The sequence below is a fragment of the Caretta caretta genome, chromosome 7, assembly GCF_965140235.1.
Source record: "Caretta caretta isolate rCarCar2 chromosome 7, rCarCar1.hap1, whole genome shotgun sequence".
Taxonomy (NCBI): Eukaryota; Metazoa; Chordata; order Testudines; family Cheloniidae; genus Caretta; species Caretta caretta.
The window spans coordinates 38,256,213-38,281,991 of record NC_134212.1 but is presented as its reverse complement, the minus strand read 5'-3'; the positions used below and the strand labels follow the sequence as shown (position 1 = coordinate 38,281,991).

Genomic DNA, 25,779 nt, shown 5'->3' with positions numbered 1-25,779 from the left:
AGAAAGAGATCTTGGAGTCATTGTGGATAGTTCTCTGAAAATATCTGTTCAATGTGCAGTGGCAGTCTAAAAAGATAGCAATTTTAGGAACCATTAGAAAAGGTATAGATAAAACAGAAAATACCATGTCACTATAGAAATCCATAGAATGCCCACACCTTAAATAATGCATGCAGTTCTGGTCACCCATCTCAAAAAAGATATATTAGAGTTGCAGAAGGTGCAGAGAAGGGCAATAAGAATGGTTAGGGTTATGGAACAGTGTCCATATGAGAGATTAAATAGATTGGGACTGTTCATCTTAGAAAAGAGACAACTGGGGGCGGGGGTGAGGAGATATGACAGAGGGCTGTCAAATCAGGAATAGTATGGAGAATGTGAATAAGGAAGTGTTATTTACTCCTTCACATAACACAGGAACTAAGGGTCACCCAATGATATTAATAAGTAGCAGGTTTAAAACAAACAAAAGGAAGCACTTCTTCATACAACCCACCGTCAACCTGTGAAACTCACTGCCAGGGGATGTTGTGAAGGCCAAAAGTATAATTGAGTTAAAAAAAGAATTAGATAAATTAATGGAGAACAGGTCCATAAATGGCTATAAGCCAGTATGGTCAGAGACACAACGCCATGCTCCAGGTATCCCTAAATCTCCAGCTGCCAGAAGCTGAAACTGTATGACAGGGGATGGATCACTCGAAATTGCTCTGTTTTCTTCATTCCCTGTAAAGCATCTGGCAGTGGCCATTGTCAGAGACAGGATACAGGCTAGCTGGACTGTTAGTCTGACCCAGTATGGCTATTCTTATGTCTTTTTTTTTTAATAAGCTAGCAGCATTGACATGACACTTAAATATTTTCAATGCACTCAGAAAAATCATAGTCAACAAGTTAGAGTAGGGAAAGGTCTCTCAGAAATTAGATCTGCGAAAAATGAAATTAGTTTGTGTAACACTTTTAAAGTAGAAATGCTTTTAATCATAACTAGTTAAACAAGAATCATGCATTCCTCTAGAAAGTAAACGGTGAAAACATACTCTGTATATGGTGGCTTAAACCTATTTCTAAAGGAAAAAAAGACGTGAAAGCCTATAATAAAAACCAGGTTGTTTTCTTTAGAGCAATATAGAGGTCAGCCTCAGCTAATGATAGGCAATTTTCATTTCCTGCTTATTTGCAGAGAAAAATGGATGCATTAATCAACACAATACAGATGGCTGCAGCTTCTGAGCATGAATCCTTGCATGGAGTGGTACAGTGCTCCTAGATCCTAGAAGGAAGCATAGTAGGCTTAGAAAATGAGCTGGATAGAAAGGAATGGGTTCTTCACGTGTGAGTAGCAAATTCCATGGTTCAGCTTCTTCTAAACTGTAGACGAGAAATCATCTACAAATGAGTTATACACCCACTTATTAATGCAGATTTTAAGTGCTTTAATATACTTCCACATAAAAAGTTCAACAATTTCCATCCCACCATCAACCTCAGCCTAGACCAATCCACACAAGCAGTCCATTTCCTGGACACTACTGTGCTAATAAGCGATGGTCACATAAACACCACCCTATTCCGGAAACCTAGTGACTGCTGTACTTACCTACATGCCTCCAGCTTCCATCCAGGACACACCACACGATCCATTGTCTACACCCAAGCTCTAAGATACAACTGCATTTGCTCCAATCCCTCAGACAGAGACAAACACCTACCAGATCTCTATCAAGCATTCTTAAAACTACAATACCCACCTGCTGAAGTGAAAAAACAGATTGACAGAGCAAGAAGAGTACCCAGAAGTCACCTACTACAGGACAGGCCCAACAAAGAAAATAGCAGAACGCCACAAACTGTCACCTTCAGCCCCCAACTAAAACCTCTCCAGCGCATCATCAAAGATTTACAACCTATCCTGAAAAATGATCCCTCACTCTCACAGATCTTGGGAGACAGACCAGTCCTCGCTTATAGACAGCCCCCCAACCTGAAGCAAATACTCTCCAGCAACCACATAACAAAAACACTAACCCAGGAATCTATCCTTGCAACAAAGCCTGATGCCAACTCTGTCCACATATTTATTTAAGTGACACCATCATAGGACCTAATCACATTAGCCACGCCATCAGGGGCTCATTCACCTGCACATCTACCCATGTATATGCCATCATGTGCCAGCAATGCCCCTCTGCCATGTATATTGGCCAAACCGGACAGTCTCTATGCAAAAGAATAAACGGACACAAATCTGACATCAGGAATCATAACATTCAAAAACTGGTAGGAGAACACTTCAACCTCTCTGGCCACTCAGTAAAAGATTTAAGGGTGGCAATTTTGCAACAGAAAAGCTTCAAAAACAGGCTCCAACGAAAAACTGCTGAGCTTGAATTAATATGCAAACTAGATACCATTAACTTGGGTTTGAATAGAGACTGGGAGTGGCTGGGTCATTACACATATTGAATCTATTTCCCTAAGTTAAGAATCCTCACACCTTCTTGTCAACTGTCTAAATGGGCCATCTTGATTATCACTACAAAAGTTTTTTTCTCCTGCTCATAATATTTCATCTTAACTAATTAGCCTCTCTCAGTTTGTATGGCAACTTCCAACTTATCTGTACGTATATATAGAAATCTTCTTACTATATGTTCCATTCTATGCATCCGATGAAGTGGGCTTTAGCCCATGAAAGCTTATGCTCTAATAAATTTGTTAGTCTCTAAGGTGCCACAAGTACTCCTGTTCTTTTTGCAGATACAGACTAACACGGCAGCTACTCTGAAACCTGTCATAAAAAGTACTTGTAGATGGTGTGCATTAATTCTTACTGTATTGTGGAAAAGGTCTAAATCAGAATCAGGTTTAGGCGTCCTCACTAACACTGCTTATTAAAAGAAAAGATATCACAAAAAAGAGCTCACTGGATATAGAGGAGGACACTAGGGGTCTGCAATTGAGGGTAGCTCCATAATTCTGAAATAACACACAGTATTTGTATGTAATAAAACTTTTGCTAAAGATACATTCTCCTTTGTTCTCCTGTGGAAATAGAAGCTTTTTAAATTATTTATTAAGCTATACTTGTTACTCTGTGTGAGGAACACACATACACAAAATCTATAATTGTCTCAAAAGGGGCCCCTGGATTTATACATGGCAGGAAGTGCAACTTTTTTCTATCATTTACCCATTATTCTGGGTGTTAAAGTTAAGGGGAAAACAGTCCATGTTTAGTGGACTTAAGTTTTTAGAGAAAGAATCTTGCCTTTTAACTTATGACGCTGAAGGGAGTCTAACTTGAGGTTTTAAGGGAAATAAATGATGCATGTTAAAGAAAGTCTGGAACTGGAGTAGTTTTTCTTCGAGTCTGATTCAAACACACACAAAAATTTGTCTGGCCCTTCCAGCTCTTCCTGTTTTTCTTTTTTTCTTTCCTTTAAATTAATTTTTTCAATGAGTGTCGTCTAGTTGTCTGGGAAAACCTCTTATTCATGCAGTTACTTCTGTTTTTAACCACAAGCACTTCCTGGTTTAGCATTCTTTGGCTTACGCAATCCTAATTCTCCACTCCCGGTGCAGAAGAAGTTTATAACGTGATTCCCCCATGTCTGTAGTTCTGTTTAAAAAGTGGTTTCAACTGTAGCACTACTGACTTGGCTTCTCCTCTCCTCCATATACCTTGAAACAGTCGCTACTGTGTTGTTTTATCATAGTAGTGCCACTTTCCCTGCCATATCGTGATTGGTTCCTTATGAAGAATCTAGGTATGTGAATGTGTTTGAAGTTAATACACAAGGGCTATACGCAATCTACCTAAAGTTCCTTCTGCCTTTTGCATTGAATATGTTGTTTGATTTATAAATTCTTTCCTACCTTGCCACTGTAGAAATAGTACTTAGCACTTTTCATGGTAAGTGCTATACAAACAGCAGGCTTCATAACAGCCCTATAAAATAAATGATTCTTACCCACCCTTTATAGATGGGGAAACTGAGATGAAAAGTGGCTAAAATGCTCCAGCCCCATACATGGAGTCAGCTGAGGCGTCCAAGTTGGAACTCAGACGTTCCTGGGTCCCAGACTTGTGCTTGGTTCACTAGGATCTTACTGTGAGGTAGTGTTGATGTGTGATGTTAAATAGCACCACATTCCAACTTGGAGAAGAATGAATTTCACTTGTGGGTGAAATGTTTTCCATATGGCTTTTTAAATCAGTTTGTAATATTTTAGGATGAATGTTGCTATGTACATTTAGTTGTATTTTTAGGTAAATGTTAAAAATATTTGTATTCCTTCTTTCCCAAATATTAATGAAAATCTCTTACCATGCTGCTTCTGCTCCATGCTTCCCTTATTGCCTCACAAGATAAAAAAAATCATACTTGTATAAAAGTCTGAGTTCTAATTTGCTATTTATAATATACTAAATATCTTTTTACAAACTTTAATTAAGTAGTTAACTTTTGACTCTCTCATGGATGTTCTGTGAAGACTGACATCTGGCAACGCTAGTTTAGGTAATATTTCTCTTCAATGTAAACCTCTGAATCACTGTATTATACTCCACAAAACTGTCTTACCTTGTGAACTGGGGTGTCAGCTGCAACAGCACCCGTTCTGGCCAGGTGGAGCATTGCACCGGCGTCCACTCAGTTTGGCAAGGCTGTTAGTCAATTCCTGGTGCCCGGGGGGTCTGAAAACCCCCCTCTGTTCTTAAGTGCCTCAGGGAGCTAGTACAGGAGCCCAGGCCCACCCGCTCCATTGCGTTCCAGCTCAGGGCTCCTAAGCTAGACAAGCTGAATCAGGGTTTGACGACTCCAGCCATGTCCTGAGCTCCTTCCTACCTCCCCCTGATTTCTGTAGGCTCTTCAGCCCACTGGTCCAGTCATCATCTTCTAGGGTGCTGTCTCTGAGTAACTTTTCAGCAGCTTGCAGGCAGGAGTTCCCTTCTCCAGCGTGCTCGCTCCACCCTGCCCCTCTGTCTCCCAGTCCTTTTTTTCTCTGAGCTGCTGTCAGGTTGCCAATCAGCATTACATAAGAATGGCTATAGTGTGGGGGTGGGCAAACTACGGCCCAGGGGCCACATCTGGCCCTTCAGACATTTTAATCTGGCCCTTGAGCTCCAGCCGGGGAGCGGGGTCAGGGACTTGCCCCACTCCTCACGTGCCGTGGCTCTGTGTGGCTCCAGGAAGGAGCGGCATGTTCCCCCTCCGGCTCCTACGCGTAGGGTGAACCAAGGGGCTCCACATGCTGCACCAACCCCAAGCGCCGCCCCTGTAGCTCCCATTGGCTGGGAACAACAGCCAATGGGAGCTGCAGGGGCAGCGCCTGCGGGCAGGGCAGCGTGCAGAGCTGCCTGGATGCACCTCCACATAGGAGCTGGAGGGGGGACATGCTGCTGCTTCTGCCAGCTGCTTGAGGTAAGCGCCACCCTGAGACTGCACCCCTGACTCCCTCCCATGCCTCAACCCCATGCCCTAGGCATGATCCCCCTCCTGCCCTCCGAACCCGTTGGTCCCAGCCCAGAGCACCCTCCTGCACCCCAAACCCTCATCCCCAGCTCTACCTCAGAGCCCGCACACCCAGCCAGAGCCCTCATCCCCTCCTGCACCCCAATTTCATGAGTATTCATGGCCCGCCATACAATTTTCATACCCAGATGTGGCCCTCAAGCCAAAAAGTTTGCCCACCCCTGCTATAGTGGGTCAGACCAATGATCCATCTAGTCCAGTATCCTGCCATCTCACAGTGGCCAATGCTAGGTGCTTTCCCCCCTTAGTCAACTCTTTTCAAAGCTGAAAAGTCCCACTCTTTTTAATCTCTCCTTACATGGAAGCTGTTCCATACCCTTAATCATTTTTGTTGCCCTTCTCTGTACTTTTTCCTATTCTAATGTATCTTGTTTGAGATAAGGTGATAAGAACTGCACACAGTATTCCAGGTGTGGGTGTACTCTGGATTTATATAGTGGTGGATTAATATAGTGGCATTATATTTTCTGTCGTTTTATATATCCATTTCCTAATATTCTGTTAGGTTTTTTAACTGCCGCTGCACATTGAGTGGATGTTTTCAGAGAACTATCCATAATGACTCAAAGCTCTTCCTTGAGTGGTAGGATCTACATTAGCTGTTATCATTTTTTATGTATAGTTAGGATTATGTTTTTCAGTGTGCATTACTTTGCATTTATCAACATTGAATTTCATCTGCTATTTTGATGCCCAGTCATCCATTGGCATTGGCTGACAGTGCCTAAATTAACCCCTTGATTGCTGGGCCAACATGTGGTACATACATGACAAAACTATATTAGTCCTTCAAAAGAGGAAACTGAGTTGGACTTTGTGCAGATTAACTTGGTTATTGCTGAAAAATTGCAGGAAGAAGGAAATGGCCCTCTGTTGTTCATCCTAGTTAATTGGTAATTTCAATAAGTGACATGTGTTTGAACTTAGTGGAGTTTATTTTCCAAAATTGGCTCATTTACAGTGACAGTGTAATCAAGAACACATACATCCAGACTGGTCTGAATAAATATATAATAAGTAAAGTATTTTCCCCATATATGAGACAAAGTACATTTCAAAGCTATGTTATTTTCAGTACACGATAGTAAAATGTTCTAGAGCTTCTGACACAATTTTACTCAACACCATTACAATGGGTTTTGTATATGGACATACTGTCTTTTCTTTAGCTTTCAGCAAAAATTGTAAATGGATAGAAGATAAAGCTGTTGTGGTCTGTATGTCTATATATTTCCAGTTGGTGTTGCTTTTAGATGTTGATCCTCCCAAATACATCTTGCAGTGACAACAGTTTCTAATTAATATTCTGTGGCTGTCACACTTACTTCCATTTAAACCTCTTCCTATTCTCTAAAAGAAAAGGAGTACTTGTGGCACCTTAGAGACTAACCAATTTATTTGAGCATAAGCTTTCGTGAGCTACAGCTCACTTCATCGGATGCATACTGTGGAAAGTACAGAAGATCTTTTTATACACACAAAGCATGAAAAAATGGGTGTTTACCACTACAAAAGGTTTTCTCTCCCCCCACCCCACTCTCCTGCTGGTAACAGCTTATCTAAAGTGATCACTCTCCTTACAATGTGTATGATAATCAAGTTGGGCCATTTCCAGCACAAATCCAGGTTTTCTCCCCCCGCCTCCCCCCCACACAGACACAAACCCACTCTCCTGTTGGTAATAGCTTATCTAAAGTGATCACTCTCCTTACAATGTGTATGATAGTCAAGGTGGGCCATTTCCAGCACAAATCCAGGGTTTAACAAGAACATCTGAGGAGGGGGGAAGAGGGGGTAGGAAAAAACAAGGGGAAATAGGTTACCTGGCATAATGACTTAGCCACTCCCAGTCTCTATTCAAGCCTAAGTTAATTGTATCCAATTTGCAAATGAATTCCAATTCAACAGTCTCTCGCTGGAGTCTGGTTTTGAAGTTTTTCTGTTGTAACATCGCAACTTTCATGTCTGTAATCGCGTGACCAGAGAGATTGAAGTGTTCTCCGACTGGTTTATGAATGTTATAATTCTTGACATCTGATTTGTGTCCATTTATTCTTTTACGTAGAGACTGTCCAGTTTGACCAATGTACATAGCAGAGGGGCATTGCTGGCCCATGGTGGCATATATCACATTGGTGGATGTGCAGGTGAACGAGCCTCTGATAGTGTGGCTGATGTTATTAGGCCAACTTGATTATCATACACATTGTAAGGAGAGTGATCACTTTAGATAAGCTGTTACCAGCAGGAGAGTGGGGTGGGAGGAGAGAAAACCTTTTGTAGTGGTAAACACCCATTTTTTCATGCTTTGTGTGTATAAAAAGATCTTTTATTCTTTCCACAGTATGCATCCGATGAAGTGAACTGTAGCTCACGAAAGCTTACGCTCAAATAAATTGGTTAGTCTCTAAGGTGCCACAAGTACTCCTTTTCTTTTTGCGAATACAGACTAACACTGCTGTTACTCTGAAACCTTCCTATTCTCTGTTGGTCTGATAGCAATTAATTTCTGGCAAGTTCCCATCTGGGTAGGCAGGTTTGGAAAAAAAAAATTCTGTGTTTGTACAGTCTTGATATTTATAGACCATAGATGAACAAAATAACTGCCTTGTGCAAGGTAAACTTCAAGGGTATTAAGTGCTCTTAGCTTGCTCTCTCTCCTGTTTTCAGTGTTCTCTCCCATAATGTATAGTTATCTATTAACTGAAAAGGCAGTTAACTAAAGGGGTGATCTAGTAATATAACACTTACAAACTTATGAGCTGTTCTCCTAAATCAGGTGATTTAAAAAAAGGATTGCCAACAGCTCCATGAACCAGTGTAGTGAAGGATCTAGCATTTGAATTACAAATATTCAGCTTATTTAAATGCTGTAACTGGCTAAAAACATTCCATCCACATTGTACAAATATAACCACAGGCTTCTGTAGTGCAGTGACATACAGCCATGTGGAGCACTAAGTTTAACACTGCTTTATTAAGGATTTATATTGGTTTATTCTGTACTTCGCTGGTGCTGACATAAAATAACTAATAAAGAGGAAGATTTTCAAAGGCACAAAGGGCAGGTAGGTACCTAACTCCCATTTGTGCCTGGGAAATCTCTCCCAAGATATCTTAGGGCCCAATCACTTACAAACTGCTTAATGATGTCAAGAAGTTTCCATGTATACCAACATCACATATATTACTCTACAGGAGAAATTAAACTGGAATACAAGCTGGTTTTAGTTCAGAATTCCCCTAACTCATGTTGAATGGTTTCCAGGACACAGAAGAATATTCCATTGTCCCTTCTTCCCAGTTTGTAGAAAGGCATTTTGAAGAGTAGTAGAGGTATCTGTCCTGTGATAATAGAAAGATCCATTGATCTAAGCACTGGTTAATTGAAACTGTAATAATAAGGGCTTTCGTCCATAAAGTGGTACAGATTTCTATTCCAATTTCTGCTTAGCTATTTGTATTAATTTCTTTGAACTACAGAGTCAAGCGTCGTTACAGTGATGAATGGAATCCCATTCAAAACATTGGCTGTGCTAATTATGCAAATTGTATAGTTAATTCTTTCAGTGATAAAATACTGTATCATCCAAGATTCGTAGATTAATATATCAGAGTTTAGAGAGACGGAGCTCAGAGCACAAAGCCTGATTTTCATGAGATCCAGTGCTTCAGAAACAATACCAGAGTTGCTGAACAGGACAGTAAGATCTTCTAAGTGGAGGTTTCTGAACCATTTTTTGTTCACATAGGGAGCAAGTCCTGCTTGTAAGTCCTTCTAGAGGCACAGAGGACCATAGATGAGGCAGAACCACAGTAATTCTGCTGTGTGGGGAAGAAGTAGTGTTGCTGGGGTCTGTCCTGGGAATTAGTATCCCCTGTGTAGCATGGAGCATAGCTTTTCACAGGTTCCCTATGTGTCTTAGCATGATGAAATACAGTCTCCATATTATGGAAACACATTCTGTTTATCTTCTGTCTTAGTTTACAATCTGGGATTTTAAATAATTGAAACTGCCCCAGAAAATGGTAAATGCTTAATGTCCGAACTTGAGACTTAGTTTTCCATTCCTTCTGCTGAATGCACTTTCAGCTAGGGATGGGTGAACCAGCTAGAATAAAACGAGCGGTTTGTTCAGAAATGTCCGGATTATAAGACTCTTTTTTAGAAAACATTTTATTTGAATTTCTGGGCTCTGTCTGGGACCAGAACTAGAAATACCAACATATCAGGAAAAAGTCTCTTGTCATGAAAAATTTCAGCACTTGATTTGTAGGCTCCAGAGGGGTAGTTCTCATAAGTTTTAGCTAACTAGCCAGACTTTGGGATACTTAACTAACAAAACTCAAAATCTGAATATTTTGAGGTTCACTCATCACTACTTTTAATCAGCCTTTGTCCAACAGAATTGCAAAAACATATTCCACTAAACCATTTTTCTCCAGTATGATGCTAGTTGTTACTACAATTTTTACTGCAAGAGTGTTTGAACACCAACCAAGATTGGGGTCCCATTGTACAAGGTGCTGTACATACATATATAAGAGGCAATCCTGCCACAAAAAACTTGCAATCTAAGAAGATCAAAGACACATCTAGGGAGGAAAAGTGGGGTGCAAATTACGAAGTGATTAGAGTGATGGATACATCCATAGTTGCATTTTTATTTTTTTGCCTTACAACAGGTAGAATAGAGAGAGTTGTAGATGTATATTAATATATATATTGTACACATTTTATATACACATTAAGGGCTAGATTTTCAAAAAAAGCACAGTGCACATATTGAGAGAATATCTAGCCATTCCATATAGGTTCCTAAATAAGAACTGAATACTATTGAAAATTTGGCCCTACCTTTTTCTTTCTCTCCTCATATCTGTCACCTCAACCAAGCCACTGTTAATTAGCCAGTTTATTGTAGATGTCATGGAAGAAGTGGTTCTTTGGGAGGGTTTTGAGGGATGACAGGTAAGTGTCTTATGGACAGGTTGAAGAGCGCATTCTGGGGTAAGAGACAGCATGAAAGGAAGCATCTAAATACATTTGTAGGAGAAGCACACATGGCTGTCATCATTGTAAGAGTGGAAGGGGTGATATGGTATGAGACAAAAGCAGATAAATTGAGTGGGTACATCACTATGAAGTGCCTTGAATTCTAATGAACTTATAGACTATTATTCAGCACTGGAGAAATAAATTAAAATGAAATGTAATGCCATGTGTACAAGGATGTAGTTAAGAGTCTGTCAGCACTGCCATTATAAATTCCTCACCTCTTGTATTGATCTACCCTTACCTTCATGAAAAATGTGTTTCACTGTGTCCAAATGAGAAAGATGACATTTGAATTCTGAGCCAGAAGTGACTTTTTCCTGTAATTCTTAGATTAGTTTGGCAATTCTTATATGAAGAGAATTAAAATACAAGATAAAATTATATACTCATGTATTTGAAAGTAAATGGCTATGAATGTTAAAATGATAGATATTCAGCTCTAATAATAGACACTAAAACTAAGTCTATGTTAGTGGTAATGTAACAAATTGGATTGTATCACGATTACATACCTGTACACCCTTTGTTTTCACTTTCATTTCAGTGGGAACAATGTAATTTTCACGCAATCCAAAAGACAATCTTTTTCACTTATTTAAAACTATTCAGTTCTTTGGAAAGGAATAAATTATGTGTCTTCTCACCACACAATCAAGACCCTTAATCAACATTTATACATCAGCTCCATTTTACTTGCACAGCTGAAGAATAAATTTTTCAAATCTTAATGGCCTCTAGTATTCTCAGAGACTGATCATCCATCTTTATTTGTTCTAGGTCCTTAGTTTTTGTCTCAGTCTACTGAAGCTTATCTCAGAAATTCAGCTGCCTTTCATGGAAGCCACAGTAGCTTAGAAGGCATCCAACTTCTACATATATTTCTGTATGCCCATCAGAATAAATCATATAGTTCTGGGAAGACTGTAATCACAATACTGATCATTGAAAAGTCAAAGGGAGGCAGCCTTCATGAAGGGCTGCCAACAGTAGGGGCCCTGTTCATGTGTCTTTGATATTCCAGAAACTCGCAATCACTTGAGATACCACTTCTGCAACTTTTAAGGAAGAGCTTTTGATCTCCTAAACTATGAAATTTTTATTCATTTTCTTTTTTTCTTCTTCATCTTATTGCTTTATAGTTAAACTGATATATAGTTCTCATGAGAATTATGTCTCCCCTACTGAAATTGATTAATTTTAAGGATATTTTATATTTATGCTATATTTTCTGAATGGAAGTAGACTTGGGAGCAGAGCACAATGTTAAATTGCTTTGAATGACTGAGTGAAATAATGTAGCTCATCTGAAGGCAAGCAATCACTTGGCATACAAAAAATATGCTGGGTGAAAGAAATTTAAACATTCTCATCTGAGTTAATTACAGTTTAATTGTAATTAAGTTGAAGAACAACATAGATTTTCTCATTTTAAATAAATATTCTAATTCCCTCTCATTTCATGAAGATCAGCAACAAATTAATCTTCTGATCTTGAAATTGCATTAATGGCTTAACATTAGAGACAAAGCAGCTTGTTACGTATCTGTAAAATAAGCACAGATTAATGCTGCAAAGATAGTATTAATTTGATCTGTATTCTGACTAGTTTTAGCTCTATGTTGGTAGGTATAATCTATAGGTGGAGGAGTGCCATTCCAGGACCTGGAAGTACATGCACAAACATGTGAACCATGCATTCATTGAAATTACATACAGCAGAAGGAATGAAAATTCAACTCTCTAGTTTGGAGTTTAAGCAGTTCCAGGTTCTGAGGCAATTTCAATTATATATCAGACTGTAAACTAAAATGTGTTTCCAGAATATGCAAACTCTAGTTAATGAGGGTGGCTATATAAAAACTGCTCCTCTGTTGGTGTCTGATGGCATACTAGAACAGTTTGCTGTTTTTCCTCCTTTATCAGAAGATTAGAGGATGCTGATTTTCCCTCTTCTCTTAAGAATATATATTTTTATCTCTACCTTTCCTTAGGAATGATGTATGTTTTCAAGGGGTTACTTTTCCTAATTAGTTGTCTGCACAGGAATAAAAATTCCTGGAAAAGATCATTAGCTGGTATAAATTATCATAGCTCCATTGACAATGGAACTATGGCAGTTTACATCACCTGAAAATCTGCCCCCCTGTTGTTAAGGGCAAAACATTCTGTGAGTTAACTGTATATAATACACCTGTAAAAGAGAGATTTTATTTTCTTTTGCATTCTTTGTCATAATGAAAGCTTCAGTGATACATTGATAGATTAATGACATAATCCTGTTGATTTATTTGAAGTCTGTTGAATTACTTTTAATAGATATATGGGAAGGAATTACTTATAGACCCCCACCACACAGCACTCTAAGGACAGTATGCTAATGCCACTGGTTGCATTAAAGTCAGAACAATACTAAACCAAGAATTAATGTATGCAATGTAGTTGTAGCTATGTCAGTCCCAGAATATTAGAGACAGAAGTTGGTCCAATAAAAGATATTACCTCACCCACCTTGTCTGTCCCTCCCAAGAATTAATGTCTGTTAACAAACATTGAGAGCCAAAGCAAAGTGGGATTATCTTTAGTCTTCACTCCTACTATTAAAATAACAAAGGGAAGGAATTTTTAACATCCTGGTACTGTCTACTTCCTTTAGTAGCTAGTATAGCCAGATCCAGTAACTCCCATTACTAGTATCCAGTGATGGGAGAACGGAACCCCTCGTGATTCTAGTAATGAAGTTTTTGACAGTGTCCCAATTCTACTCTCAGGGGGAACCAGTGCAAAGGATCAAATGTATGAGAAAGAAGAGAAGAGATTGAGCCAAGACAAGAAAGGAACTTTGTATTTTGTCCCTTCTTATGTCCCAGGGACTGCTTCATATTGAATTCCTAACTTTCAAAGTAGTTTGTTCAGCATAAGCAAGTACAGGAGTTCTTCCTAGTCAATGCCAATTTAAATCAAACATTTATCTCTAACTGGCCAAGAATTCAAGTGTAGACAACTAGAATGCAAAATAACTAAAGTTGACAAGCAGAACGGGCTTCATCTACCATATTCACGGGGGGAGAGGGAAAGTTCAGTGGTTTGAGCATTGGCCTGCTAAACCCAGGGTTGTGAGTTCAATCCTTGAGGGGGCCATTTAGAGTTCTGGAGCAGAAATTGGGGATTGGTCCTGCTTTGAGCAGGGGGTTGGACTAGATGACCTCCTAAGGTCCCTTCCAACCCTGGTATTCTGTGATTCTAAGCTATGTTAAAGTAATGCCAGGAGTCTGCCATAAATGCCTTGAAATCCAGACTGAGGGATCAAACTCCATCTTTACTTCACCTTTTGCACCTAGATACCATAAGGTGGGTCCAGCAGTGAGTGATTCTGCATACTATGATCCCAATCCTGCAAATTCTTACTCTTCTGAATAGCATTCCTCCCTCTTGTAAGTAAGTCTATGGAAGCCAGTAGGACAACTCAGGGCGTAAAGGTTTGGACATTAGGGCTCCATATTTGCTGTGTTATGAAAGGACAAAAGTGCACACACTAAACTGCATTGCTTTTGCTATTTGAAACCAGATCTTTGTTATTATTTTACCTTTTTTAGGGTTTGTGAATGGGTTCCCTCAATGTAAGTCAGAAAATGAGGATCGCTCCATTAAAGTACAGATAAATTGCCACACAAGAGGTCAATGGCTTGTTTCAAGAAATTCTAATAACCTCTGTAGAAGATGTGCTTAGATCATTTTAGTCACTTTAGTACTGTATGAGTACAAAAGCTTAATAAAAATGTGTAAAATATTAGTAGTAAAAATCTTATTCCAAACTCTCAGAAGCAGTTTTAGTGCATGCAGACTAGCCACTTTTCAAAGTTAACTTTTCACTTATTTGCCTAATACGGTTGTTTTAAGCTTTGTGTTTTACCAGTGAAGAAGTCCTAAGAAACCAATAAATTACTTTTTCACACATTCATATAATCTATTCATATAATTACTAAATAGCCACACTAAAGAGTATAAAGAGTAAAAATTGTCAGGAATTTTCAAATGAAGAAGAAGAGAAAAGCAACAGCATTCAGAAGCACAGAGCAGCACAGCAGCATCATAACCTTGGTTCAGGCCCAAAGATATCTGTAATTCTGCCAACACAGAAGACACTAGAACTATCCAAGGATCCAAATGCAAGCATTAGAAGGAAATCTTTTAAAGCTTGGTGTCTCATCCAAAGAGGCAGAAAAGGGGAGATATACCGGGACTTGTTTAGGGAGATTAAATTAGAAACATTTTCTCTATTAAAATAAAACAAAACAGTGTAAAAATACTAACCTCTGCTTTTCCAGATACTAAAATATTTTCCTGCATAGATGGTGGATTAGATAAGATTTCATTTTTGATGAGACTGAAGATTTTATTTTGTTTTTGCATCATTTAATTTTTATATGTTCCACTTTCCTTTTGGTAACTACCCAATTAATTCACATTTGAATTATTTTAAAGCTCTGCCTTAAGTCAGCAGAAGGCAGGAAAATTAAACAGAAAATGTAAAGGCCTCCAATCCACGCATATACATGCACATTTGTGTGTGCAAGATGAGCAGTTGTTCACCTAACAGCAGATAGAATCTCTATGTGTGCATGCAAATATTGTAAGTAATTGTGAAAATTTTTCATGTTGCAGACATTTTCACACACTAATTCTGCAAGTGCATGCTATTCAAGGAAGGGACCATTTCTTTGTCTTTTTAATGGAACAAAGTCATGAAGCCTAAAATCTTGGAGCCAGTACTCTAAGGCTTATTTTGGTACAATATTTTACCATCATCCTGAAATGCATCTCATGTCTCCCAAAGCAACAACTGTAACACTGTTTAAATTCCAATTTCTCTGTTCATGCCAAGGGACTTGCATCCCCCAAACCCAGGGAAATGGGATTATTTGTGATTGCAAATTCCCATTTACACTGTTCTCCATCCTCCTCCTTTGCTTGCCTGCCTGCAGAAAGGATTCTTAGGGTATGTCTACACTACGGAATAAGGTCGAATTTATAGAAGTCGGTTTTTTAGAAATCGGTTTTATAAATTCGAGTGTGTGTGTCCCCACAGTAAATGCTCTAAGTGCATTAAGTGCATTAACTCGGCGGAGCGCTTCCACAGTACCGAGGCAAGCGTCGACTTCCGGAGCGTTGCACTGTGGGTAGCTATCCCACAGTTCCCGCAGTCTCCGCTGCCCATTGGAATTCTGGGTTGAGATCCCAATGCCTGATGGGGCTAAAACATTGTCGCGGGTGGTTCTGGGTACATATCGTCAGCCTCCCGTTCCCTCCCTCCCCCCGTGAAAGCAAGGGCAGACAATCATTTCGCGCCTTTTTTCCTGAGTTACCTGTGCAGACGCCATACCATGGCAAGCATGGAGCCCGCTCAGGTAACCGTCACCCTATGTCTCCTGGGTGCTGGCAGACGCGGTACGGCATTGCTACACAGTAGCAGCAACCCCTTGCCTTGTGGCAGCAGACGGTACAGTACGACTGGTAGCCGTCATCGTCATGTCTGAGGTGCTCCTGGTCGCCTCTGTGAGGTCGATCAGGAGCGCCTGGGCAGACATGGGCACAGGGACTAAATTTGGAGTGACTTGACCAGGTCATTCTCTTTAGTCCTGCAGTCAGTCCTATTGAACCGTCTTATGGTGAGCGGGCAGGCGATACGGACTGCTAGCAGTCGTGCTGTACCATCTTCTGCCGAGCAGTCATGAGATGTGGATGGCATGCAGTCCGTCTGCTGCCAGCCAAAGATGTAAAAGATAGATGGAGTGGGTCAAAACAAGAAATAGACCAGATTTGTTTTGTACTCATTTGCTTCCCCCCCCTCCCCTGTCTAGGGGACTCATTCTTCTAGATCACACTGCAGTCAAGGTGCAGCGAGGTAAATCTAGCCATGTATCAATCAGAGGCCAGGCTAACCTTCTTGCTCCAATAAGGACAATAACTTAGGTGCACCATTTCTTATTGGAACCCTCTGTGAAGTCCTGCCTGAAATACTCCTTGATGTAAAGCCACCCCCTTTGTTGATTTTAGCTCCCTGAAGCCAACCCTGTAAGCGCCCCTCCCAGCGTCAGAGCAATGGCAAACAATCGGGCATCTGAGAGTGCTGTCCAGAGCAGTCACAATGGAGCGCTCTGATGGGGCTAAAACATTGTCGCGGGTGGTTCTGGGTACGTGTCGTCAGGCCCCCGTTCCCTCCCTCCCTCCGTGAAAGCAAGGGCAGACAATCATTTCGCGCCTTTTTTCCTGAGTTACCTGTGCAGACGCCATACCACAGCAAGCATGGAGCCCGCTCAGGTAACCGTCACCCTATGTCTCCTGGGTGCTGGCAGACGCGGTACGGCTTTGCTGCACAGTAGCAGCAACCCCTTGCCTTCTGGCAGCAGACGGTGCAATACGACTGGTAGTCGTCCTCATCGTGTCCGAGGTGCTCCTGGCCGCGTCGGCTGGGAGCGCCTGGGCAGACATGGGCGCAGGGACTAAATTTGGAGTGACTTGACCAGGTCATTCTCTTTAGTCCTGCAGTCAGTCCTATTGAACCATCTTATGGTGAGCAGGCAGGCGATACGGACTGCTAGCAGTCGTACTGTACCATCTTCTGCCAGGCAGGCAAGAGATGAGGATTGCTAGCAGTCGTATTGCACCATCTTCTGCCAGGCAGGCAAGAGATGGGGATGGCTAGCAGGCGTACTGTACCATCTTCTGCCAAGCAGCCATGAGATGTGGATGGCATGCAGTCCTTCTGCACCGTCTGCTGCCAGCCAAAGATGTAAAAGATAGATGGAGTGGGTCAAAACAAGAAATAGACCAGATTTGTTTTGTACTCATTTGCCTCCTCCCCTGTCTAGGGGACTCATTCCTCTAGGTCACACTGCAGTCACTCACAGAGAAGGTGCAGCGAGGTAAATCTAGCCATGTATCAATCAGAGGCCAGGCTAACCTCCTTGTTCCAATAACAACGATAACTTAGGTGCACCATTTCTTATTGGAACCCTCCGTGCAGTCCTGCCTGAAATACTCCTTGATGTACAGGCACCCCCTTTGTTGATTTTAGCTCCCTGAAGCCAACCCTGTAAGCCGTGTCGTCAGTCGCCCCTCCCTCCGTCAGAGCAACGGCAGACAATCGTTCCGCGCCTTTTTTCTGTGCGGACGCCATACCACGGCAAGCATGGAGCCCGCTCAGCTCACTTTGGCAATTAGGAGCACATTAACCACCACACGCATTATTCAGCAGTATATGCAGCACCAGAACCTGGCAACGCGATACCGGGCGAGGAGGCGACGTCAGCGCGGTCCCGTGAGTGATCAGGACATGGACACAGATTTCTCTGAAAGCATGGGCCCTGCCAATGCATGCATCATGGTGCTAATGGGGCAGGTTCATGCTGTGGAACGCCGATTCTGGGCTCGGGAAACAAGCACAGACTGGTGGGACCGCATAGTGTTGCAGGTCTGGGACGATTCCCAGTGGCTACGAAACTTTCGCATGCGTAAGGGCACTTTCATGGAACTTTGTGACTTGCTTTCCCCTGTCCTGAAGCGCATGAATACCAAGATGAGAGCAGCCCTCACAGTTGAGAAGCGAGTGGCGATAGCCCTGTGGAAGCTTGCAACGCCAGACAGCTACCGGTCAGTTGGGAATCAATTTGGAGTGGGCAAATCTACTGTGGGGGCTGCTGTGATGCAAGTAGCCCACGCAATCAAAGATCTGCTGATATCAAGGGTAGTGACCCTGGGAAATGTGCAGGTCATAGTGGATGGCTTTGCTGCAATGGGATTCCCTAACTGTGGTGGGGCTATAGATGGAACCCATATCCCTATCTTGGCACCGGAGCACCAAGCCGCCGAGTACATAAACCGCAAGGGGTACTTTTCAATAGTGCTGCAAGCTCTGGTGGATCACAAGGGACGTTTCACCAACATCAACGTGGGATGGCCGGGAAAGGTACATGATGCTCGCATCTTCAGGAACTCTGGTCTGTTTCAAAAGCTGCAGGAAGGGACTTTATTCCCAGACCAGAAAATAACTGTTGGGGATGTTGAAATGCCTATATGTATCCTTGGGGACCCAGCCTACCCCTTAATGCCATGGCTCATGAAGCCGTACACAGGCAGCCTGGACAGTAGTCAGGAGCTGTTCAACTACAGGCTGAGCAAGTGCAGAATGGTGGTAGAATGTGCATTTGGACGTTTAAAGGCGCGCTGGCGCAGTTTATTGACTCGCTTAGACCTCAGCGAAACCAATATTCCCACTGTTATTACTGCTTGCTGTGTGCTCCACAATATCTGTGAGAGTAAGGGGGAGACGTTTATGGCGGGGTGGGAGGTTGAGGCAAATCGCCTGGCTGCTGGTTACGCGCAGCCAGACACCAGGGCGGTTAGAAGAGCACAGGAGGGCGCGGTACGCATCAGAGAAGCTTTGAAAAACAGTTTCATGACTGGCCAGGCTACGGTGTAAAAGTTCTGTTTGTTTCTCCTTGATGAACCCCCCCGCCCCTTGGTTCACTCTACTTCCCTGTAAGCTAACCACCCTCCCCTCCTCCCTTTAATCATTGCTTGCAGAGCCAATAAAGTCATTGCTGCTTCACAGTCATGCATTCGTTATTCATTCATCACACAAATAGGGGGATGACTACCAAGGTATCCCAGGAGGGGTGGTGGAGGAGGGAAGGAAAATGCCACACAGCACTTTAAGCACAGCACTTTAAAAGTTTACAACTTTAAAATTTATTGAATGACAGCCTTCTTTTTTTTGGGCAATCCTCTGTGGGGGAGTGGCTGGTTGGCCGGAGGCCTCCCCACCGTGTTCTTGGGCGTCTGGGTGTGGAGGCTATGGAACTTGGGGAGGAGGGCGGTTGGTTACAGAGGGGCTGCAGTGGCAGTCTGTGCTCCAGCTGCCTTTGCTGCAGCTCAACCATACACTGGAGCATACTGGTTTGGTCCTGCAGCAGCCTCAGCATTGAATCCTGCCTCCTCTCATCACGCTGCCGCCACCTTTGAGCTTCAGCCCTGTCTTCAGCCCGCCACTTACTCTCTTCAGCCCGCCACTTACTCTCTTCAGCCCTCCACCTCTCCTCCCGGTCATTTTGTGCTTTCCTGCACTCTGACATTATTTGCCTCCACGCATTCGTCTGTGCTCTGTCAGTGTGGGAGGACAGCATGAGCTCGGAGAACATTTCATCGCGAGTGCGTTTTTTTTTCTTTCTAAGCTTCACTAGCCTCTGGGAAGGAGAAGATCCTGTGATCATTGAAACACATGCAGCTGGTGGAGAAAAAAAAAGGGACAGCGGTATTTAAAAAGACACATTTTATAAAACAGTGGCTACACTCTTTCAGGGTAAACCTTGAAAGTTAACATTACATACATAGCACATGTGCTTTCGTTACAAGGTCGCATTTTGCCTCCTCCCACCGCGTGAACGGATTTTGGTTGAATGCCAGCAAACATACACTGCAATGCTTTGTTCTACAGTGATTCCCCAGTACGTGTTGCTGGCCTGGAGTGGTAAAGTGTCCTACCATGAAGGACGAAATAAGGCTGCCCTCCCCAGAAACCTTTTGCAAAGGCAGAACCGCAAATGCCAGGGCAAAGTAATCCTTTCACATGCTTGCTTTTAAACCATGTATAGCATTTTAAAAGGTACACTCACCAGAGGTCCCTTCTCCGCCTGCTGAGTCCAGGAGGCAGCCTTGGGTGGGTTCGGGGGGTACTGGCTCCAGGTCTAGGGTGAGAAACAGTTCCTGGCTGTCGGGAAAACCGGTTTCTCCGCTTGCTTGCTGTGAGCTATCTACAACCTCCTCCTCATCATCTTCTTCGTCCCCAAAACCTACTTCTGTATTGCCTCCATCTCCATTGAAGGAGTCAAACAACACGGCTGGGGTAGTGGTGGCTGAACCCCCTAAAATGGCATGCAGCTCATCATAGAAGCGGCATGTTTGGGGCTCTGACCCAGAGCGGCCGTTCGCCTCTCTGGTTTTCTGGTAGGCTTGCCTCAGCTCCTTCAGTTTCACGCGGCACTGCTTCGGGTCCCTGTTATGGCCTCTGTCCTTCATGCCCTGGGAGATTTTCAGAAAGGTTTTGGCATTTCGAAAACTGGAACGGAGTTCTGATAGCACGGATTCCTCTCCCCAAACAGCGATCAGATCCCGTACCTCCCGTTCAGTCCATGCTGGAGCTCTTTTGCGATTCTGGGACTCCATCATGGTCACCTCTGCTGATGAGCTCTGCATGGTCACCTGCAGCTTGCCACGCTGGCCAAACAGGAAATGAGATTCAAAAGTTCGCGGTTCTTTTCCTGTCTACCTGGCCAGTGCATCTGAGTTGAGAGCGCTGTCCAGAGCGGTCAGAATGGAGCACTCTGGGATAGCTCCCGGAGGCCAATACCATCGAATTGTGTCCACAGTACCCCAAATTCGAGCCGGCAAGGTCGATTTAAGCGCTAATCCACTTGTCAGGGGTGGAGTAAGGAAATCGATTTTAAGAGCCCTTTAAGTCGAAATAAAGGGCTTCATTGTGTGGACGGGTGCAGGTTTAAATCGATTTAACGCTGCTAAATTCGATCTAAAGTCCTAGTGTAGACCAGGGCTGAAAATGCTAGTCCTACTTCACATACATTCCTTTAAGATGGTCTAGACTCTACCTTACATTTTCAAAAAATGGCTTATTTTGGAGTTGTCTCAATTATCAGCCCAACTTTAAACACCTAGGAGTTAATTTTCATTTGCCCTGAGTACCTCCATTTCCTATTGACTTCACTTGATGTTATGGGCACATAGGAAATTAGGCTCTAGGTGCACCAACTTGGGATCTTAAAATTAATTATGACTTTTGAGAATTTCAACATAAATTTTATGAGTCTACTGTAATTTTGCGAGAGAATCTCACTTTCTGGTTATTGTACTGTTCTTTAGCTGCTAGGAAAAGAAAAATGCTGTAAACAGATCAGTGTATCCATGGCAATGTGCAGTTCAGCTTCTGATATTTCAACACAACAGGTAACTCCTCTTTTCTTTCACATTGTTCCATATTTTCAAAAATTTAAAATAGCAATAATGACCTCTAAGTTCGCATCTCCTGTCAGTTAGTGACCAGCTGCGTTAAAGGCTCCTCAGCTTCACCATGGGCCTTCAGATCTTCCAGCTAGTCATTAACAGCAAGGAAATACCTCCCAATTAGTAATTACTGATCAAAGTCTGATGGTCATCACTACCATAAATTCCGAAAAACAGTTAGCATTCTTCTTTGGAAAACTACAGTAAGGAATTTAAATCTCTTTGAATGCTAACTACATACAATATTTTAGTATTCTAAAATTTCAAGGGCTATCATCCATTTTAACTCATGAGTTTGTGTAAACTGTATTTATAGCCACCATATATTATTTCTGTTTATCTTTCATAGACGCAAATATGTAGACATTGCAGTTCAAATAAAATAAGGTGCCACATCTTTAATTCAGAGGAGTGGCTCTCAATTTATACTGATATAATAGATCACAATTTAGGTATAGTCTGTAATGGATTAATGGCTACAGGATTTGTAGGAAAAGGTGGAGGCTGTGTCTGCATCATGTACTGAGTGCATATACTCAACTTTTGTCAAAATATTTCATAACTTTATGATCACAGTAGATCCAAGATTATTTCTGTATTCCCAAGTAGTATCGATGACCTAAAGTTTTTTCTGCAGCCAGTGAGGACACTACAACCATTTTTCTCTATTGTGGACCTCTCAATAATCATGCAAATATTTCTTAATTCCAACCTTCAGTACAGCAATTTAGTCTACATTGGGCTCATCTCGAAGTATGTGCAGAAGCTCTAGATCATCTTTTGTGATTCTTGTGGGAATGAAAACATAGAATTAGTACTCAAGTCTCTGAACATACATACTGTTCTCTTTGGGATACACAGCAAGATACTAATGAATGATCTGCATAGCACCTGCATAGCCTGGGATGTGGTTTATAGAGAGCACACTTATCAATTTATAGATCATTAAATCAATTAAGATCAGCGGGGAAGCAGTTTCATCCCAAAATGAAGTATGAAGACTTCAACTGGGATTTTCGAAACTGCTCAGTGTTGACCTAATTCTGTTCCTGTTGAAGCCAAATGGAATTAAATGGGAGCAGAATTAGGCTATTGCTGAGACTTCAGAAAATCTCACTCTTGGTGTCCAGTAGGATGGCTTTCTGAATTGAGGATCTCCATCATTAAAATTCACCCTGCTTGGGAGCCTAATAGAGCCAGAATCAAGCAACATTCAGTGCAAGAGGTATTTTATTATTTAGGATGTAATTGTTTATTTTCTTCTTGTTTTGTATTTGAATATTCTTTAAAGTTAGTGGCTACCCCAGTGACAAAAGCTTATAGCAATCAGCAAAATAACTAGCCAAGCTGAATCACATATATGGAACACCACAAATAAAACCCAGTGACCTCATAACCTTTGAGTCCATAAATACTGGTCTCTATCACTTGGGCGAAAGGAGAATTTCATATTAGCTGTAGTAACAGCAAACTTTTATCCTTTGGAAGGCAGCCTCTTGAGAATAATATAGGCACATATAGTTGCTTGATACTGCATCCCCAGGGAGTGGGACTAGAGTGGTTAGCATTCAGTGGCTATTATATTGCATTTACAAGTGTAATCCTTAGAAGTGAAAATGTATCATCTGGATTCAGGGAATTCCAAATGGAATTTAAAAAGAGGGACTTCAAAACACTAACAGGGCTCAAACCAAGTGAAAATTCTACTGAGACACTAAACTCTAAACTTAAGGTGGACTCCAAATACAACATTACCAAGAAAACATGGACAGATGGATAAGAAAGGAATAAAATAAAATGGGGGGACTGTACACCTCAAACATTAGAAGGAGCGCAGAAGAGCTTTTATTTGGGTCTAGCAAATAGGAACCAATATGTAAAGAATTTGGGGGTCACAAACTAATGGACACCACAATCACCAATTTGAACCACAAACTTGTGGCATTAGAGGGAGAACCCTAGGACCTTTAGCTCCCACGGGCAGGCCTATACCCCCTGAGGTCAGGGAAGGATTTGTAGTAGAAGCCTGTAGACTGTAGTTGCAAGAGAAACAAGATAGGGAACATTTTTGAACAGATTTGGCATGCCGACCAGTAGAAGGCACCACAATGATGCCAGCTATTACAAATTACCATGGTGAGTCAGTAGTACAAAGACCTTTCTGTTACAGTTTATAATTAGAATAAAGCAACAGCACCATTCTTTTTTTATTCAAGAATCCTTTGACCAGTAATAAGTATCTTATTCCGAAGAGTCACCTTATTACAGAAACACATTGATATGTTCTAGTTGAATATAGCTAATGCCAAAGATAATTTGCTTCACCACTCAGCATGACAGTTCTAATTGCATTATATAACACTTTCTTTTCTTTTCTTTTCTTTTCTTTTCTTTTCTTTCCAACTATGCTAGTACTTTGTACATATGTAGTTAGAAAATGTTTTAAATTGTTCTGTAAAATTACATTTAATTGGAATCTTAATTTGAGTCTAAAGCACTTCTCCTCTCTGGAATTTACCAAGATGTAGTCTTGCCTGTACAACTTTCAGGCATGTGTTTAACTTAGGGGTTTTTGAGTACTTGGGTTTTTAGAGTGGGAAGGAGAAACTACCAATGTTATAGGGGGGAGTTTATCAAGTCTGACCCCAGATTAAACTATTTGTTATCAAGTCTGACCCCAGGTTAAATTATTTTTTGTAGATAGCAGAATAAATGAAATTTATGTGGATCAGGGCTTTAAATCTATATTTTTATAAACTTTCAAATGGAAACAGGGAGAGATTTTGATTTTTAAAAAAGTAGATGTGTACAAGTACTCTTACTTTAACATAAATAAATATTATAGAAAAATAACTTCCCAATGTTGTTCAAGGTCAGTTTTATTTTTCTGCAATGTTTTTACAGCTGCTACTGATGTTAAAGAAATATTTCTTTCTGCTTCACAAGCCACAAATACCACATCATTTGATCAGTGATGAACATCTGTCCAATTTCAGCTGAAGAATAACATTGCCTTGATACTCTTTACTCTATACAACAGCATATATCCTTTTATTATAGATTTCCATTCATAACTACACATCCCTTCCTTTGGAATCCAGGAGGGGCTGTGGTTATGGAGAAACACTACCTTTTATGGGACAAACAAGATGAGAATTTAAATCAGGATCTAGTAGGTTCAAGAATTTGCTGCTACCTCATGTATCTTACGTTTTATATACGTTTAGACCTTACATTTTTAAGCTTTCATTCTGCTTTCCACACCATTTATATGTAGAATGTTTAGATAAATCATTATTTATAGTTCCATAATACTGCAATACATGCTTTGTTTATAAATATAACTGTTTTCCTGAAATTTTCCTATCCCCCTTCATTTAAAATATACCTAATAATAGGAGTCACTGCTCTGGAGTTAATTTTAAATCTGTAAACCAGCTAGGTTCTTCTTATAATTGATTTTACTCATGATGCAACTAGCTCTGATACTGACTAAAACCAAATATTTTACAGTTGGTACCGTCTTTTCCAAGTAAAATAAGTGAAACCTGAACTTAGTGCTTGAACATAGAACATAAGAACAGCCATACTGGGTCAGACTAATGGTCCATCTAGACTAGTATCCTGTCTTCCGACAGTGGCCAGTGCCAGGTGGTTCAGAAAGAATGAACAGAACAGGCCATCATTAAATCATCTGTTCTCTGTCACCCGTTCCCAAGTTCTGGCAAACAGAGGCTAGGGACACTTCAGAGCGTGGTTTTGGTTTCCTGCCCATCCTGGCTAATAGCCATTGATGGACCTATCCTCCATGAATTTATCTAGTTCTTTTTTGAACCCTGTTATAGTCTTGGCCTTCACAATATCCTCTGACAAAGAATTCCACAGATTGACTGTGCATTTACAAATGTCTGGTTTCCAAAGGACACTGTTTCTAGTAGATAGGAAATTATTCCTTGTTCTTTCTCTGCATACTGCATGCTAGTGTTGGTGTTATGAAATTTTCACAACTTTGCTTTTCTGAGCTGAATAGTAAGTTAAAAATTTGGCCACCAAAACTAAATTTGGAGGAATTTTTAGGCAGTACCATTCTCAAAATGTTTGTTTGTATCT

General features: G+C 41.3%; 2 protein-coding genes across 5 annotated transcripts in view; one reads left to right on the top strand and one right to left on the bottom strand.

Annotated features, from left to right (window-relative positions):
- SYN2 (synapsin II) overlaps nucleotides 1-25,779 on the top strand; it is a 418,695-nt gene that overhangs the window by 285,064 nt on the left and 107,852 nt on the right. For 3 of the 4 annotated variants that reach the window (XM_048857162.2, XM_048857165.2, XM_048857164.2), the window contains exon 6: nucleotides 21,529-21,612. The exons of the other annotated variant lie outside the window; for it this stretch is intronic. In XM_048857162.2, the coding sequence (XP_048713119.1) occupies nucleotides 21,529-21,612 (84 nt within the window). The remainder of the gene's footprint in view (nucleotides 1-21,528; nucleotides 21,613-25,779) is intronic. 4 annotated transcript variants of the gene reach the window in all.
- The window catches only part of TIMP4 (TIMP metallopeptidase inhibitor 4), a 59,745-nt gene that overhangs the window by 25,076 nt on the left and 8,890 nt on the right, over nucleotides 1-25,779 (bottom strand). The window lies entirely within an intron of this gene.